At 34.9% G+C, this 19,856-nt stretch overlaps 1 protein-coding gene across 1 annotated transcript; it reads right to left on the reverse strand.

The window, feature by feature from the left end:
- Positions 1-11,291: 11,291 nt before the first annotated feature.
- On the reverse strand, positions 11,292-19,450 carry LOC108327355 (sugar transport protein 10). Its single transcript, XM_052872554.1, has 5 exons — positions 18,992-19,450; positions 18,241-18,864; positions 17,679-18,119; positions 16,980-17,074; positions 11,292-11,820 (listed from the first exon to the last, which is right to left on the reverse strand). The coding sequence occupies exons 1-5, from the start codon at positions 19,448-19,450 to the stop codon at positions 11,292-11,294; spliced, it is 2,148 nt and encodes a 715-aa protein (XP_052728514.1).
- Positions 19,451-19,856: the final 406 nt, after the last annotated feature.

Here is a 19,856-nt window from a genome sequence, read left to right on the forward strand (position 1 = left end):
TTTCATGTTATTAACAACTTATAATGTTTTGCTGTAACACCCGTTTTTAATATATGTATATATAACAACATTAATTGGTTACTAGTAATTAAGTTATTACTTTAATAAAAGAAACAAATATATAGAAATAAGTTGGCTAAATGATTTTGCACATTTTATTGTCAAGTATTATTAAAATATAGTGTTAATACTATTTTTTTTTTCATTTCATTATTATTTTTATAAATAGATAATTTATAAATAAGAAAAAAAATTAAAAATAAGTTTTTCTGTTTTTTTTGTTTATTTTCTTTTTAATTGTTTGAAATTATGTTAATTTTATTTGTCTTGTTTTATTTTATTACTTTATTTTTTTATTGAGAATTTGAGTCATTTTTATAATAATATTTCTTATTCACTGGTATAATGATGACTTTTTGTAACATCTTATTTAATAGAGTAATCTACTAAATAAAACATTATAGGTTAAATAGAACATAGCATATAGATAAGAAAAAAAATGTAATTTATCGTCACAACCATCCAAATAATATTATATCAATAAAAACATATTTACAAAACTGCTTCTACACAAAGTATCTCAAAAGAGGTAAATCATTATATAAAACATCTAAGTATATATCTATATACTAAACTCCGAATATCACTCGACGGTATCTTCCCGCTCCATCAATGGCAGACTATCACCTACAACATTCTCTGCTCACACCAATTGGTGATCACTGCCAAAGATTTTAACAAAACATACTGATAATAGAAAACTAAGCAAGCAGGGTAATGTATAAAGGAATTAACATATCATAATTTAAATTAACAATTTATAAAATTCAATAAGCATCAAATCATGCAACAAAAGACCTTTAACTCAATTATCCATATACGATGTTGATATGGATGTTACTGAAGGTGTGCAACCATGATAATATTTATACTCTATAGAGTTATAAACAAGGGTAACTCGACATACTACCCATGAGGTTAATCTTTCACTCCTAAGACACAAAAGGATTAGAGTAAAGACCTCTTGCCATTCTCTCTACTACCCCATTCATCTCTACATGAGTTGAATGATTGGTATCAGGATACCTGCTTACTGAGTCTCACTATCAAGCATCCACTACAACTTACTTGAATATAGAATCTCTCATTGAGATTCTTCTCATACCACAACTCTCATTCTCATCATCATATACATATATATTATCCCATGAACATCGATAATATCCAACATATATATACCTATAAACTAGTCTAAACAAATCTTTATTCATAACATAACCACAAAAATAAAAGAAACAAGTGCTAGACATTCAAAACTCCATTTCTTCTAAGATGATCGATTATCTCATCTAATAATCAACTATTCCAGAGAAATTTCAAATAAAGAATGATCTTTGACTGAAATAATCGATTATCAGACAAGATAATCGATTATTCTAGAGAGATTTCAAGTCAAGAAGGAACTCTAACTAAGATAATTGATTATCAAGTAGGATAGTCGATTATCCTAGAGAGTCTTGAAGATCAAACAAGTTGCTAATTGAGATAATCAATTATCCAGCCTGACAATTGATTATCTATATTAGTTTTTGACAATAAACCTCAAATTTTGATCTATATAAAATTTAAACCCATTCAAAAGAGAAAATTAGTAACCTTGACATTGTATTTGATTAAGGAACCTGTTTATAACTTAAATTTGTGTTACCAATGAGGAACATTGATGTCTTGAAGTTGAAGTGATTTTGATGATGATACTCTTGAAAACTTGAAGAATCTATATTATCAATGTTAAGCAATCATTGTATAGGAATCATTTTTCAATTATAAAAACACTTAGAAGTTTCATAAACTAGTGAATCTTTACGGCAATAATCGATTATCAAAGGGGATATTCAATTGTCACAAGCTAAAACAGAAAAGGGTTGCTCGCAGCAATAATCGATTATCATAGGGGATAATCGATTATCACTGCTTGGTTTGATATTGTCCAAGGTTCAACAATAATCAATTATCACTAAAGATAATCGATTATTACTTATGGTAATCGATTATCACTGGCAGTTGGGAGCAAGGTTTTCATTTTTTGGCCCCTGGCCTATATATACACCTTTCCTAAACCTTTAGAAGGTTAACTACACTACTTGAGAGCACACATAAGTTCTGAGGAAGTTCTCTAAGTTTAAGTGAGTTTTTTTTTGTAATCTAAAACTAAATTATAGTGAAAAGGTTAATCACTCTTTATAGTGATTAAAGACTGGACGTAGAATCTATTGATTCGAATTAGGATAAAAATCCATTTGTGTGATTTTCTTTATCTTTATACTTTTTTCTTATAAACTGTTCGATAAAAGTTGCGAAAGAAAATCATATTTTTTAAAAGAACCAATTCACCCCTCCCCTCTTGGTTATTGACTATTTTCATGCTCTCTAAACGTTCCGGTGCGCGATACCAATCTCAACAATTGGTATCAAAGCTTGCTTTGATAGTTTTTCAAACTTTACGAAAATGGCCAATCATAACCAAGTCTATGCTAAGGGTGCTTCCATCAACAAACCACCACTTTTTACCGGTGGTAATTATATGCTTTCTGAAAAGTCAGAATGCAAATCTTTATGGGGTCTGTTGACAAAGGCATCTAGGAAGGTTTTGAAAATGGCCCTTTTATTACAATGAGAATTGTTAATGGTGTTGAGCAAGAAAAAACTTATTTAAATTGGACTGTTGAGGAAAATAGAAGAGCTCAATTTGATATTAAAGCTCGCAATATAATATCATATACTGTTGTACTTGATGAATTACAGAATTTTAGTTTGTTAGACAACGCAGGAAATGTGGGAAGTTCTCAGGGTCACTCATGAAGGTAAAGATGACGTGAAATGGGCTAGAAAGAATACATTCAACCAGGAGTACGATATGTTCAGAATGCAACCTAGAGAAATAATAGGAGACGTGCAAAAACGTTTCACTCACATCGTCAACCATCTCAAAGGATTGGGTAAGACATTTGATATTGATGAATTGAATGTTAAAATCTTTTTAGTTTGTTAGACAACGCAGGAAATGTGGGAAGTTCTCAGGGTCACTCATGAAGGTAAAGATTACGTGAAATGGGCTAGAAAGAATACATTCAACCAGGAGTACGATATGTTCAGAATGCAACCTAGAGAAATAATAGGAGACGTGCAAAAACGTTTCACTCACATCGTCAACCATCTCAAAGGATTGGGTAAGACATTTGATATTGATGAATTGAATGTTAAAATCTTAAAGTCTTTGGAGAGGTCTTGGCAACCCAAGGTGATTGCCATCTTAGAATCTCAAAACCTATCCTAAATGTCCATGGCTATTCATTTGGAAAGCTCCACAAACATGAGCTTGAGCTCAACAGATTGACCGTAGAAGAAGACCAAGGTAAGAAGAAGACCTTGGCCTTCAAAACCAAAGTCTCCAAAGGAAAAAGTTCAAAAAGGGAAGATGATGATTCTGATGATGAGGAGCACATGAGCCTCACGATAAAGAGATTTGCTAAGCTTATGAGAGCAAAGGGAAAAAACAATTTCAAAAATGAAAAGAAGCATAGTCATGGGTCCTCATCTAGTATAAAGTGTTACGGATGTAGAGAAAGAGGACATGTCAAGGCGGATTGTCCGAAAAGCAAAAGAAGCGAAGAAAAGAAAGAAAAGAGGTTTTCGAAGAAGAAGAAAGCTTATATTGCTTGGGAAGAAAATGAATCTAGCTCATCAAGTTCAAGCGACTCAGATGAGGAAGAAAATTTGTGTTTAATGGCTGACCTTGATGACACTGCAAGTAAAGTAATTAATTTTAGCTTTGAAACTGGTGAAATTGACTTAGAAAAGACATTTTTTGAATTGTTAAATGAATCTGAGAAATTGGATGCTGCACATGAGAAACTGAAAAGTGAATTTCATGATTTACAACTTAAATATGAAAAAGCGTTAGATAACGAGGTAATTCTAAGAAATAAAATTAGTAATCTAGAATTGAAGGAGTCTGAATTTGATGTTGTTGTAAATCCTGCTGAATGTTTGTCTTGTAAGAGTCATATGTTTGACATAGATATCCTTGAAAACTTACTTGCTAAAACAACTAAATCTACTTCCTATGTAAAAAATGATGTTATGAAGAACACTTTTAAAAACAAAAATGTGCATCAACATAAGAAAAATCAAACTAAAAGAACATGTAGAGTTTGGGTTGAAAAAGGTACAACTATGAAAACCAAATTGCATAGTGTTTGTTGCTTCTATTGTATGAATCATGGTCACACCTCTAATAAGTGTAATATTAAGCATTTTGGTGTACCAAATGAAAAATATCCTTGGTTAAACTTGTGAAATAATTTTTCATTGATTATACCCAAGGACCCATAATGAGATTGAGGACCTAAATTCTTGCTTAACTTGTTTTGTAGGAACCTTCAAAGTCAAAGAAGTCATTGTGGTAACTTGATAGTGGATGCTCAAGACACATGACAAGTGACAAGAAAAGGTTTGTAAGTTTTGAGAAGAAGAAACAAAGATTTGTTAGATATGGGGATAACAACAAAGGAAGAATCCTTGGAACCAGAAACATCGGAGGAGGAAGTACATTGACAATCAAAGATGTGCTATATATTGAAGGACTAAAGCACAACCTCCTAAGCATAAGTCAATTATGTGATAAAGGTCTTAAGGTAACCTTTGAAAGTGATAAATTCACTGTCTATAGTAAAGATTCATCTACCATTGCATTACAAGGTGTTAGGCATAACAATACATATTTGATTGACATTGAAAGTGCATCTAGTCACAATATAACATGTTTAGTTGCAAAGGAAGAAAATACTTGGCTATAGCATAAAAGAGCTGCACACATACATATGTGATGGACAAATTTATGATCACCAAAATATGATGTCACAAACTTGTTTTACAATCGGCAAGTATGACCGAATCGTTCAAGTAATAAACTTGGTAAGACCAAGTATCGTTCTCCCAAAGGACTCACGGCCTAGTTTAGTTGTGTGGTTTGTTGATTAGCTAAGACTTAAGAACGAAATATTTGGAGTTTAATATGCAAGACAAAAAATAAACATGTATGCATGAGTTTTGATCAATGGCAAAAGCAAACGACAAGCACTTTCAATGAAATATATATATGAATATGTTGTTGGGGGTCAATTTCATCTTATCCACTCTCATATATTTTAGGAATTCAACATTCAAATCATCATTGTTAATGCCACTCTCTAAATTACCTTATCAAGAAGGCCTATCCCTAATTACGAGTTCATACGATTCCTAGCATTCCTAATAATTAGTTCTCTTAGCATAGGAGCTTAACGACAACCAATATAATATTGGGAGTAATTCCCCGGATCTAGACTTCCCCGTACGTTCCCGTATCGACAAAATCAATAATCATGCATTGAATGAGTTAAACAAAGGAAGCATTAGGCAAAGAGGAAAAACCCTAACTAATGATGAAAGAAAGCATAAATCTTAGATTAAGATGCAAACACAAATTCCATATATGAGAGCTTTAAAAGATTACATTGATTCCCCAACAAACATACAAGGTTTAGTTCACCATATTCATGGTGAACCTAGATGAACAATAATGAAAGAATGAAGGATAAAACCCTAGAAAGGTGAAGAGGTAGCCTGAGCATCCAAGATCCTCCTTCAAAGGGGTGGAAAAGAGAGTGTTTGCTTCGTTTTTGCCAAAGATACCAACCCTAAGACATCTAGGTCTTTAAATAGGACATAAAAATAATAGAAAACGGGTCCAGGCCCAAACAGATCATAAAATCGCATAAAACTGGCCCAAAACTCGTCTGATTGACTTTTTTCGTATTCTGGTTGACTGGTTGACTTTTCTGGTTGACTGGTTGACTTTTCTAGTTTCTGGTTGACTTTTCAGCATTCCAATCATTCGGTACTTCAATTCTTCTTTCAAATCATTCAATTAGCCTACAAAATCAAGGGAATCTTGCACAAAACCATTAAATTCACTTTCAACTCTCTCCTTCTTCACTTCTTTCACTAAATTCACCTTAAAACCTGCACAAAAACACTGAAATCAAGCATAAACCTGTCCAACTCTCTTATTTCTGAAAATATGGATAAAAGCATGATTTCAAGCTAGTTTCTAAGTGTAAAGGTTGCTTTTTGTGTCAATTTTAAGCATGAAAATAACAGTTTTTCAACTGTTATCACAACCCCAAACTTAGAACTTTGCTTGTCCTCAAGCAAACAAGATGTAACTCAATCTTCAACCAATTCATATGATGGTTCACTCATTCAAAAATCCTCTTTTTCAAGATAAGTAAAAATTTCAATCAAACTTATGACCAAGAGTTCAATCTAGATGTGCACATGCTTTAGTGTTCACAAAGTCATTTAAATTCCAACAAATGTTATTTTTCATGAATGATCAATCAATTAAGCATGGATGTTCATGTGCTCATGGAATATTTCCTCACTAGGTAAAGTGTTTCACTCACACACAAGTGTATAAGAGGTAATCACTCATTCACTCTACTATCACAATGTCACATGAATCAACTTTGCCTTTCATTTTACCACAATCAAAAACATTCACAAGCATGCATCATCACAAGGACTTTTCAATGGCTTATAATGTGGCTGGGCTAACAAGAAAATTGGTTTTTCTGGATCACAAAATCCTTGAGTTAAGAGAATCATAACAACACAATTATTCTTATTCTTCCCAACTTGCCTTTGCATTTGCATTGAGCTTTGCTTCTTTTTCTTTTCTTTTTCTTTTTCTTTTTCTTTGCATATTCTTACTTTTTTAGCTCTTAGCTCAATGCTTTTCCTTTTTCATGTTTCCCCAACAACCCCAAACTTGAACATTTAACAATACCACAAAAGATCTTCTACTTAACTCAAGGTAAAGATTTTCAATCAAGGGTTTTCAGTGTATGTTCAAGGCTAAGGGTTCAAAGGATAGAACAAAGTGTTCTCTTTTAGTGGGCTAACTTTATGAATTTGGCCAATAAAAAGGGTTCCAACAAACGACCTTGATCACATGATGCAAAACAAGCAATTGATTCAATCATAGAAAACCTGGGCAAAGTCATTCATGCTTTCAAAGTAATAGCATTCAATCATACCAAAAACTCTGGAGCTCAAAACCTCACATATAAGCTCATTCACATTTGACATACACATCCTGCTTAATTTCACAATCACAATCATGATATCCTGCATTTGTTCACAAAGCTTGTGAATCACCTGTATAAGCATTTTATGTGCACATCTATCTCAACATCAATCAATCACTAATCATCATCAAGCATTACTTATCACACAATCACAGTTAATAACAAACCATCATAACAAACCAGGTTTCCAATAGAGTACATCAAACCCTAATCTAAAACAAAAAATAAATAAGTTTAGAAAACTTAAACCAACAAAAGCATAAGCATATGATAGCATTCATCCGTAAATGCTATCTCAACTCCTCCTCAATCTGAGCTGTCCTCTATATCCTCCTTCTTCTTGGATCTTATAGTCTTGATTCTTTTTGCCCGATGAGGAGGCCATCCCTGCATCAAACATAATTCACAAAACCAAAAGATACATTGTTAAGCATTAGTAAACCATAATGAAGAAATCAGCCCCTTCAATGATGCTCTCTCCCAACCCCAAACTTAGATGGAAAACTAGTGAGCAAGTGAGTGGAAGGGAGATTTTCTAAAGAGGGATGAGGGAAAAGTTGTAGAGAACCTTTGAAAAGGTATGTAGGAGTGTGTGTGCAGAGAAGAGTCTGAAAAGAGAAACCAAAACACAGCTTTGGGTATAAAAATACCCTAATGGGCTCGGGTTCCGCTAAAGGGTAACCAAAGCCCACTCTGCGATAGTACCGCTCAGCAGTAATTTGCCGCTCAGCGGCACTTTCGTGATGTGCTCTTCTCCTTCTTTGCTTAACCTAAGTGCCTCCTAGACATGCCCCTCACTGGTTCCCTGCAATTCAATGTTTAGAATACTTATGTAAACCCTATTATGCAACTAAAATGAAACAAACAAAAACAATCAATCAACTGGGTTGCCTCCCAGGTAGCGCTTGTTTAACGTCACGAGCCTGACCCAAAATCCACCAACACCCATCAGTAGGTGTTTCAAACTTACCAACACCCATCAGTAGGTGTTAAAAACTTACCAACACCCGTCAGTAGGTGTTACACACTTAGCATCCTTCAGTATATGCTATATCCAACTGGCATCCTTCAGTAGATGCTATGTTCAGCAATATAATGTTCAACAAATTTAAAGATTACAAACCAAAGTAAAATTTAAAAGTTCTAAAATCACTGGGTTGCCTCCCAGAAAGCGCTCTTTTAACGTCATTAGCTTGACCCAGTAAAGCTCAAGTTCCTTCTTTATAGTTGATGTTGTCATCCCACCAACTCCTCAGCTGTTTCCTGTGAACTATTTTGGTCCTTCTAGAATGTGGAGACTCTATCTCTATCATCTCCTTCTCTTTAAAGCCCTTCACAACCCACAACTTGTATTTGATTCTCACAGGTGTACCAAGTTGGGGTCTTCTTTTCTCCCAGTCATCAGGAATTTCTCCTCCTCTTCCAATCTTTTCTTCCTTGTGTACCTGAAACAACAAACAATGGTTACCTGCAACCTTGAGATTTTATCTTTACAGCTAGTCATGGGTGCATCTTGAAATGCAGCTTTATAACTAGCTTCTTCCTCCTGTGTTTGCGTCTCATCTTTAAAGACGTCTATAACCACTCTCTCCTCCCTGTCCTGGAGCACCACTATACCTTCATTTACATCAATGATAGCTCTGGCCGTTTTCATAAACGGTCTTCCAAGTATGATAGGTATCTTCTCTGTCTCCATCTTCATCACCACAAAGTCTGCCAAGAACTGAAGTTTGCCAACACAAACTATAATGTCCTCTGCAATCCCACATGCCTCCTTTGAAGATCCATCGGCCATTACTAGATTAACCTTTACAGGTTTCACATTAACATTGCCGATTTGCTCCAGTAAAGAGTAAGGTATCAAGTTAACACTTGAACCTAAATCAAGAAGAGCTTTCTTCACCCTTCTCTTCCCTATGGTACAAGGGATAAAAAAACTGACTGGATCTGTTGCTTTAGGAGGGAATGACTCTTTTTTAACAGTTATACAGTCCTTTGCCTCATCATCTCTACGTCTTTTCTTTGTAGAGATTTCTTCATTAGATTTAGTGTAAATCGTAATCTGTTGTAGAATCTGTTCCCAAGGTGCATCATTATCCACCATTTTGAATAATTCTGTGAAGTCCAGTTGTTTCCCTTGATGGATTGGAAAAAGAGAAGTGCTTTTGCTCTCTATTTCTCTTCTCTCTTCTGTATCTAACTCAACTTTCTCATCATCAACACTCTCTACCACCTTGCACTCTTCTCTGGGGTTAACCTCAGTATTAGCCCCAAAATTTCTATTTGGCCTTTCTTCCACCTGTTTGGTGATCTGCCCCATCTGAGTCTCCAAATTTTTTATAGCAGCTTCAGTGCTCTTTTGGGTAGACTCAGTTTTCTGTATGAAATTGTTGAGAGTTTCCTCCATCCTCATGGACCTTTCATTAAGCATAGATAACTGTTGCCATAAGGTGGGTTGCTGCTGGTTATTATATTGACCAGCTTGCCCAGTTTGCCCTTGACCAATACTTGGGTGTGGTTTCCACCCCTGATTGTAGCTCCCTTGACGGTACTGATTGGTCATGTAGTTTACATCCTCTACGGCTTCAACTGGAAAGGCACATTGACCATTGATATGGTCGCCTCCACACAATTCGCACAACTGGGTTTGTACCTGTGCAGCAGTTTTCAACTCTTTGGGTAATTGTGCAAGAGTTTTGGTCAGAGTCTCCAGCTGTTGAGTTAGAATTTTGTTTTGAGCTAGCAGGGCATCATGTGTCTGTAATTGGAGGACTACTTTTTGCATAGGAGCTCCTCTCTCACTGTGTAGCTCATTATCACTAGTAGCCATGTTTTCTATAATCTCTGTTGCTTCCTCTGGAGTTTTCCATTTAATATTGCCTCCTGCTGAGGCGTCCAGCATCATCTTGGTTTGTGAACCAAGCCCTCCAAGGAAAGTTAAGACTACTTCCTGATCTTCAAAGCCATGCGTGGGTGTTTTTGTTAGCAAGCTTTTATATCTGTCCCATGCATGCCCCAGTGATTCTTCCATGCCCTGCTTAAATGAAGAAATCTCTTGCTTGCCTTTTGTCACCTTAGATTGTGGAAAGTACTTGTTTAAAAATTTTGTGACCACTGCTTCCCACTCTGTGAAACTTTCTTCTGGGAAAGAATTCAACCAAAGCTTAGCATTGCCTCCCAATGAGAAAGGAAACAAGCTAAGTTTGATAGCTTCGTCTGGCACCCCATTAATTTTGACTGTGTTGCAAATCTCATTGACGATAGTGAGGTGCTCATATGGGCTTTCATGAGATAGCCCATTAAATTGGTTGCTTTTCACCAGTTGAATCAGTGCTGGTTTGACCTCCATATTAGCTGCATTGACTCTAGGTCTAGCTATGCTGTTAAAGTGCTGAGGTCCAGCTATATTGGTGTAGTCAGCAAGAGTTCTTCTAACATTGTTGTTCTCCATATTTTCTGTGCTATGAACATAACCTTGTGGTGATGATTGTAAGAGAGTTTCTGGAGAAGGGAAAAGTTCTCTAGATGTTCGGATTCTTCTCCTCCGTCTACTCTCGTCTAGACCTTCAAGCAGAGGTTCTGTTGTATAAGAGGTAATCACTCATTCACTCTACTATCACAATGTCACAGGAAGTTACTTTGTCTTTCATTTAACCATAATCAAATACATTCACAAGCATGCATCATCACAAGGACTTTTCAATGGCTTATAATGTGGCTGGGCTAATGATGAGTGCATATTTATGCCCACATTTATGTTTGAAAAATTAAAATTTTGATGGGATAATTGTGTTTAAATGGTTGATTTTAAGTGAATTTGTGATGATTGGAATTATTGGGTTTGGGAAAGAAAGAGACGTAAAAAGTAAGTTTTAGCGCATAAATTATTCTTGGATGTTCTAATGTTTATTTGTGCAGCTGAGAATATAAGTTTTATTGGTTCAAATGGCAATTCAAGGCCCAAAATCAGGTTTTATTTGGAAAATAATGTACAGATGGGCCAAACAGACAACTTTTACCCTTGCACCTCCCAATTTCCCTACCTACACCCCTCTTCTCTTAAACAGGCCCAATACTAAGCCAAACAGTAACCCTATTCTAAATACACCCCCTAAATTTCCTTACCCATACCCCTCCTAAGCTAGAGTCCACCAGATCATGCCACGTCAGCCCTAACCCATGAGCATCATCTTCCACCTTCTCCACAGAAACCCTAGCCGCCAGTGCCGTCAGACGCCGTTCCGCTTCCGCCGCAACCACGCCGCAAGACCGCCGCCACCTTCCTTCTCCTTCGCGCAAGGGTTCGAAGCCACCAAGACCGCCACCGTGAAGCTGCCTCCATCCTCCGTCGCGCATCACCATCGCACCTCCATCTTCGTCTTCTCCTCCATTGACGCAAGCTCCGCCTCCGTCGCGCATCATCATCCGCAACCACCGTTCATCTTCCTCGCAAGATCCGTCGCCGCCCTCATCATCAACAGCTGCCACCACGACCACCATCGCCGGAGTCCCGTTCGTCTCCTTCGAAATCGCGCAACCTTTCTTCTCCGCAAGTTCTTCACGCCTTGCCGCCCTCCTCACCAAATCGAGCCACCGCAAACAACCACCACGATCTCGCCGCCACCACCTGCACTCAGAAAAACCACACAGCAAAACCCAGAACAGAAATCGCCACTGCAACCATCGAGGCAGCTCCAAAATTTCGAGCTTCTCCTCTTTTCCTCACGGCACGCAGGCGGCAAAAGGGGAAGAGCCTTTCCCCAAATCTGAAACCCTAACTGGGGAAGGAAGAGGGCAGCCACGTGGCGAGCTCCCATTGGGCGCGCCCTTTCTCAGTCAAAGCTGGTCAACACTGCTTAAGTCTGGTCAAAGCTGGTCAACAGGGGTTCTGGTGCAATTTGGGAGAATTCAGTTGGGGCTAAAGCGCAGATAGAGAAAATTTCAGGGCATTTGTGCAATTTTGGAAATTCAGAAAAGTTAAAAGATAAAATTCAGTTGTTGAATTAATTTAATTTGGGAATATCAACCGAAAATATCTTCCAAATAATGTTATAATTATCTAAATCTTTTAGTTATTTGGAAGATATAAGATAAAAGATTCTATCAACTGAATACTCAGAGTCCAAGCCCAATCAAGCCCTATATAAAGAGACCCAGAGACTTCACTTAAGGCATTCATTCTCTCATACTCCTCTCACTTTTCTTTCATCTTGTATTCAACTTCATTCACGGAGAACTAAGCATCTAGGGCTATTCTACTGTAATTCCATTATGGATTCTGAGGTTAGAGTGATTTAATGCAATTGTTTACTTTGGTTATTAATTTAAGTGTTCTTTCTCTATGTCTTTCATCTCTCTATCTTGTTAAAAGCAAAGATTTTTGCATCATAATGTGTTTGAATCTCCATGCATATTGATTTTATGAGTTTTAGGGTTTCTAGGTTTAATTGAGAATCTACTTTGATTTAATTTAGGAACTTTCATATGATTAAATGGTTTTTACTATCAATTGAGAATGTACTTTGATTGATTAGTAATAATTTCAACTATAATCAATTGAGAATTTACTTTGATTGATTAGCTTTTAATTTGGTTAGGAGATTTAAGAATAGACATGATTAAACACAATAGAATTTGATTGAGAATGTACTTTGGTTGAATTTATTGTGAATAATCTAGAAAGGTTTTGCATTTGATTGAGAATTTACTTTGGTTAAATGCATGATCGCCCTCAAATTAATTAAGAATGTACTTTAATTAATTTGAAACTTAAACAATAATCAATTGAACAATTATCCGTGAATAACCGATGATGAATCTATCTTGGAAAAGCAGTGGAATTAGCCTATTTAATCATAACTGTTTTTAAGTTTATTATTTGTTCTTTAAACATTCTCCAAACATCATTTTTATTCATAAGCATTGCATAGCATAAGAGTCAGATATTCAAAAGCAATTCCGTGTTCGTTGGGAGACGACTCAGGGTTACTTCAGCCCTATCTACCTTCTTATACTACTTGGCAATACTGAAGTTGCCTTGAAAAGTAGTACTAATTTGATAGGTTCAACGACAGCTTATCAGCTAACAAGAACATTGGTTTTTTTTAGATCACAAAACCCTTGAGTTAAGAGAATCATATAAACACAATCATTCTTACTTTGTGAAATTCATTAATGGTGAAGTGAAAAAACAAAAGCTTTTAAAATCTTTTTCATAAAATGTGATGCCTTTACACTTTTCTTGAATCGCAAGGTAAATGATTAGTAATTCAGCGGAAACTTAATCGAATATGGAAAGAACTTAATCGAATGAATAAAAAAGAGTAGGGATCAGAAAATTCAAACACCGTGTTTTTATACTGGTTCGGCCAAGCCTACATCCAGTGTCCTTCCAACCGCAGGAAGCAAATGCACTATAAAGATCAAGGTTTTTATAGAGACCTCACGTCAAAAATATAAAACACCTCTCTAACCCTCTAATCTAATATAGGCAGTAAACAACAAGACCAGCAGCAAGAACACCCTCTTTTGTTGTTTAACCCTTTGAGGCACCCTCAAAGTCAAGAACCCTACCGCTCTTCTTCCTGTAATCACAACAGGGAAACCAAGCCAATCATCAAAAGATTGCAAATCCTGATCACACAGTAAACACCCAAGATGTGCAGATTGATCAGACGTTTTAAACACAACAAGTCTTGCTCCTCAACAAATCTTAGAATCCTTGATCACCATGGTCAATCTTGATTCTTGGAGCTTTTCCTTTCTCTGTAAGATCACACAGCTTTCTGTAAAGAATATGAAAGTGTTAGAATCACAAAAGTTCTTACAGAATTGAAATCAACGTTAATTTATAGTTAAACACATATCAGGTGCATTTTAATCGACTTTGCTACTAACGTAATCGAATACACCATTATGTTATAATAGTTTAGCAGCAATCACAACAATTAATTGAATGTACAATTATTGCAATCGACTATCATTTAATGCTTGGTCAACACAATTAAAAATATGACCGTTATGTTAGTTGTGACAAGCATTTAACAGTTTTTCAAATCATCAACCAACTTAGTCGAATATAAATCACATGCAATCGATTAAGCAACAATACTTAGCACAGTTTTGAAAACTTTTCTTCTTGAAAAATCTCACAGCACACTTGAAAAGCTTATGTGCAAATACACGAGTTTTAATCAATTCACCCCATAATGTAATCGACTTAAAACTGCTACTTTGTCACATATTTAAAGTTCAACTAAAGTGCATGTGGTTTTCCTTTTCCAAAAACATATGTCATGCATACACATATAAAATCACATATTTAACACAGTGATATGCAATGAACAATATAATCATGTTCTCATGTATGGTCATACAGATTTAACACAGTAAAGAACAACATATAATATGTAAACACAGAACATGTAACACAAAATATACATTTGTTATTAATTATGTGTTGTCATCATAAAAAACACAGATATTTCTGAGATTGGGTTAAGCAACAATTGTGCCCCCTATCAACAATCTCAACATCTATGAATACTAACCCATAATTCATTAAAACCCACATTTGTACCAAAACTCTGCCCAAATCAAGATCTGCCAAGTTTTTCTCTCATTTTTCCTACATCCTTAGACCATTTTCAAACATTCTGCATTGCCACTCCTTGTCCATCTTCAAATTATGGAACATGATCAGATGTTTAAACTTTTCTGCATATTCAGACACAAAATTCCTCCTTGAACCAACTGTAGGAACTCCACTTTATTTAGAAACTTCACACTATCAGGGAAGTATTCTACATAAAACTTCTTTTTAAATATCTCCCAGGTGATAGTCTCTCCACCTTCCTCTAACCACATCTTCATTCTACCCCACCAATGGTCAGCTTCCCCAGTAAGCATATATTCACAAAAGCTCTCAAATTGTTAGCTGGGTATCTCTTTGCCTAAAAAATCCTTTCCATATCCCTCACTCACTGATCTGCCTCATCTGGCTTATCCTACCATTAAACTTAGTTGAATGATGCTGTAGAAAGCTCTCTAAACTCCATTATAGAGTTTGAGTAGGTGGAAGGTGAGACGATCTAGCTGCAACCCTTGTTTCACCCAACTATTATATAGTTGCCATCTATTGATGTTGTGATGTCTCTGTCGATAGGAGGAGGAGTAGGAGGTGGCCTATGTGCAATAACTTTGTTCAGACTAAGAAATAAACCATCAATCCACTAATAAGATAATCTCACTAGCACTAACATAACCAGTACACACAACGGAAGCTAAGAAAACCTATACTCACATATCTTCTAAGGAACTACAACTCTAATACCAAAAATGTAAAAATCTCATTTAATAGAGTAGTGTACCAAAACAAAATATTATGGGTTTGATAGAATAAAGAAGATAGACAAAAGAACATGTAATTTACCGTTACAATATCCAAAGTAATAATTATATCAATAAAAACATTTTTGCAAAACTTCCTATACATGAATATCTCAAAAGAAGTAAACTATTGTACAAAACATCTAAGTATATATCTAAATCTATATAGGGTTAAATATGTTTTTTGTCCCTAAACTATCATGCGATTTTAGTTTTCGTCCCTCTCCGAAACTTTAATCCATTTTCATCCCTCTCCTTTTAAAAAGTGTCATATTTAGTCCTTAATCACTAACGAAGTTAGTTTTTTTGTGACGCCGCTAACGATGTGCCACATGTAAGGCCAATTTTAAATTTGTCTATGATTGAATTAAAATTAAAAGAAAAAACCTTAAATTGTAGGGTCAAAATTTGAAACCCTTTTCTTCTTTGTTCATGGGTTCATCCTCATGGGGGCACTCTTCCCTCCTCCGTCTTCAACGCACCCATGTTAATCAGGTTCAACAATCATACCACCTCTACCCTAAGCAACCATCAGCAAAGCTGACACCGCCTTCACCCTACTTCACACGACGTCTTCTTCGCTTCTAGATCCAAGACAATGTCAACCAGCGAGATCCTAGCGACAACCCAGACGAATCCGAACAACTAGAACAACATCAATTATTACATTTTAAAGTAATCAAGGAGAGGCAAACACTAGATAAATATTTAAAGATTATTGAAAACGGGGGGATTAACTAAGTTTAAGATTTTATGACAAGATTGAATGGTATTTTGAGATTTTGGGGGTTGGGTATGGAGACCTTTAGATCGATAATTAATGAAACAAATATTGGAAGAATGACAAAAGAGTCGTGTTGGTATGCATCCAAACATGGTTAAGTTGAATAAAATGTTAAAGGATTCTTTCTGGTAAATTGGGATGAATATAAATAATTTAACATTAAAATTACACTTCAAGCAAAATCGAAACAATATTCTACAATATTATTATAAATATATAATAAATATTTTTTGATGTATTTGGTCCAAATTTTGAATGAATATATTTGTTATAAACTATAGGAACTACATAACTACAATGAATTATTTGAAAAATAATAGAAGTTTTGTTGATACAAGTAAATGAAGTTCTTGAATAATATAATTTCAAATTATTACCCAAGGATGTCCACTATTGACTACATCATCCGAAACAAATTTCCTCCAAAACCAATGTGATTTCCAAACTTTGTTCATTTGTTCAATTCAAACATTTCTTGTCTCGGGTAGGAGCAAGGCAACAAATATGGTCATGATAAGCACAAATCCAGCAAAGAAAAAGAAATGACAAAACTTTAGGTGGCAAAGCATGGTTAGGAAAACTTAAGCAATGACAGAGGTAAATAACATGTTTACAGCAACATTGGTGCCTTGACCTGCAGATCGAACCTCAAGAGAACATATTTCACAAGGAACCAACCACCCAAGGGGACCCCAAGACCATGCATATACTGCAACGTATGCGCATACACTAGTATAGTAAAGGGAAACAAAATATATTAATTAAGAATATTTATAAAAAAAATTATATGTTCATGTAGTAATATTGTATTCATAAAAATAATTTACAATATTTTAATTTTCGAATGTAAAGTGTGTTTATTTCAAATAAATTTATATTATAATAGTTGCTAACATTATGTAATTTGTAAGGATGACGTTATAATGGTATTGCAAATTTTAAAGATGGATGAAAAATGTATTTACAATTTATTTAAGAAACAAATGAAATTTTTTTTATTTTATTTCTTGGATAACTAACGAGGTGTAATAAAATTTGAGTTAATGACTAACCAATATATAACATATATAAATAATTTAACATTAACATTACACTTAACGCAAAATCTAGCAAAATCCAAACAATATTCTATAATATTATTATAAATATATAATAAATATTTTTAATGGATTTGGTACAGATTTTGAATGAATATATTTGTTACAAACTATAGTAACTACATAACTACATTGAATTATTTGAATAAATGATAGAACTTTTATTGGTAAAAGTAAATGAAGTTGTTGAACAATCTAATTTCAAATTGAAGCTACACAAGGATGTCCACTGTTGACTACATCATCCGAAACAAATTTCCTCCAAAACCAATGTGATTTCCAAACTTTGTTCATTTCTTCGATTCGAACATTTCTTGTCTCGGGTAGGAGCAAGGCAACAAAAATGGTCATGATAAGCACAAATCCAGCAAAGAAAAAGAAAAGACCAAACTTCAGGTGACAAAGCATGGTTAGGAAAACTTGTGCAATGACAAAGGTAAATAACATGTTTACAGCAACATTGGTGCCTTGGCCCGCAGATCGAACCTCAAGAGAACATATTTCACTAGGAACCAACCACCCAAGGGGACCCCAAGACCATGCATATACTGCAACGTATGCGCATATAAAGAATAAGAGAAGACTGGCTTCTCCGTTGATAAAATAGCCTTCACCACTCACCCCAAACTTTAGAGCAATCATGATTCCAACAGCAAGCTACACATATTATGAACTTCAAATTAGTTCCTCATGCTAGCAAATGAATTTAGTAATAAAAATATTATTTTTAAATATTAAGATAACAAAAATCGTTTACCGATTAAGTTAATATTTTTACCTGACAAATAAGCATTTGAATGCCCCCTTCGAGGAACAATATCCTTCTTCCAAACTTGTCCACAGAGAAAATGGAAACAAAAGTGGCAACCACATTAACACCTCTAGTGATAACTGAAGACATAAGTGAAGTATCATTACCAAAGCCTAAAGTTTTAAAAAGGACAGGTGCATAAAACATGATGACATTGATGCCAGTGAATTGTTGGAAAAATGGAATCAGAGAGCAAAACGTGAGTTGAGGTCTGTATTTTGGTTGTATAATGTTCTTCCATGGATGTTCCACACCTTTGGCTGCTTTAGTTGCATTAACAAGGTCTTGGAACTCCTCATCAACATTATCCATGCCACGAATCTTTTTCAACATTTTCTTAGCTTCTTCTTCTTTACCTCTTTCAATTAAGGAGTTAGGGGTGTCACCTAAGAAAAGAGATCCTACACATAACATGATTGCAGGAATTCCACCAACACCTAAAGAAATTCTCCAACCATATTCTAGTTTGGCGGTGCCATAATTGATAAGGTTTGCAATCAAGATGCCAATTGTGATCATCATTTGGAATCCAATGTTAAGTGCACCTCTTATCGATGTTGGAGCCATTTCAGACAAATACACAGGTACAGACTATTGGAAATAATAATAAAAAAAGAAGAAGAAGACAAAGGGAAGGTTAAAAACAATTGAAGCATGAAAGTATCTCCATATTCATATATCCAAATTTTAAGGCATTAGAAATGATACAAAGTCTCACCTGATTACAATATCCAACACCAAAACCAAGTAATAATCGACCTAGGATGAGCATTTCAATATTGATGGCAAAACCATTCAACAATGCACCAACAAGGAAGAATAAACCACCTGCAAACATTGAGGTCTTACGTCCCATCATTCTTGTGGTGGTGGAAGCAAAGAAAGAAGCTACTAATGCAGCAAGATATAAAGAAGAGGTGAACAAAGTAAGGAGTTCATTGTCAAATTTGCAGTATTGACTTTCATGGATAGATTCATCTTTCATTTTTTTATAAACACTCGGAAAGAATTTTATTAAGAATGGTTCCATGGAAGTTACTCCTCCCGTGATTCCAAGATCATAACCAAAGAGTAGACCACCCATGGCTGCTACAAAACATGTGACCAACACGAATATTGTGATCTTGCTTTCATATTGTCTTCCATTTTCTAGAGTAGGAATAGGTCCACCTGTCATCTTTAAAAATGTTAAAAACTTAAGTAGAACCTTTGTTTGTCTTAACTTTTCTTTCTTTTTCTACAAATAAGATCTTAAGAATGAACTTGTTTTATAATTTAAAATATGCTAATAATAACTTTTAACGAATAAGAATGAGTTATAAAAACTAAATAACTTATTTAACAATATTATATATATATATATATCTTCGTAATCAATTTAATTGTCATTGTGGTGTTTGTATCCTAATTTGTGTGTATTGTTTTTTCAGTTAGAACTAATATATTATTCAAAATAATAAAGACTCATGATAAAAACTAATTAATCAAAATAATAATTGATTTACAAAAACAAGGTAGGCCATTATAATGGATGATTATAAATTAAAAATATTTTAATTAAGAATATTTATAAACAAAATTAT

The sequence above is a fragment of the Vigna angularis genome, chromosome 2, assembly GCF_016808095.1.
Source record: "Vigna angularis cultivar LongXiaoDou No.4 chromosome 2, ASM1680809v1, whole genome shotgun sequence".
In the NCBI taxonomy this organism is placed as follows: domain Eukaryota; kingdom Viridiplantae; phylum Streptophyta; class Magnoliopsida; order Fabales; family Fabaceae; genus Vigna; species Vigna angularis.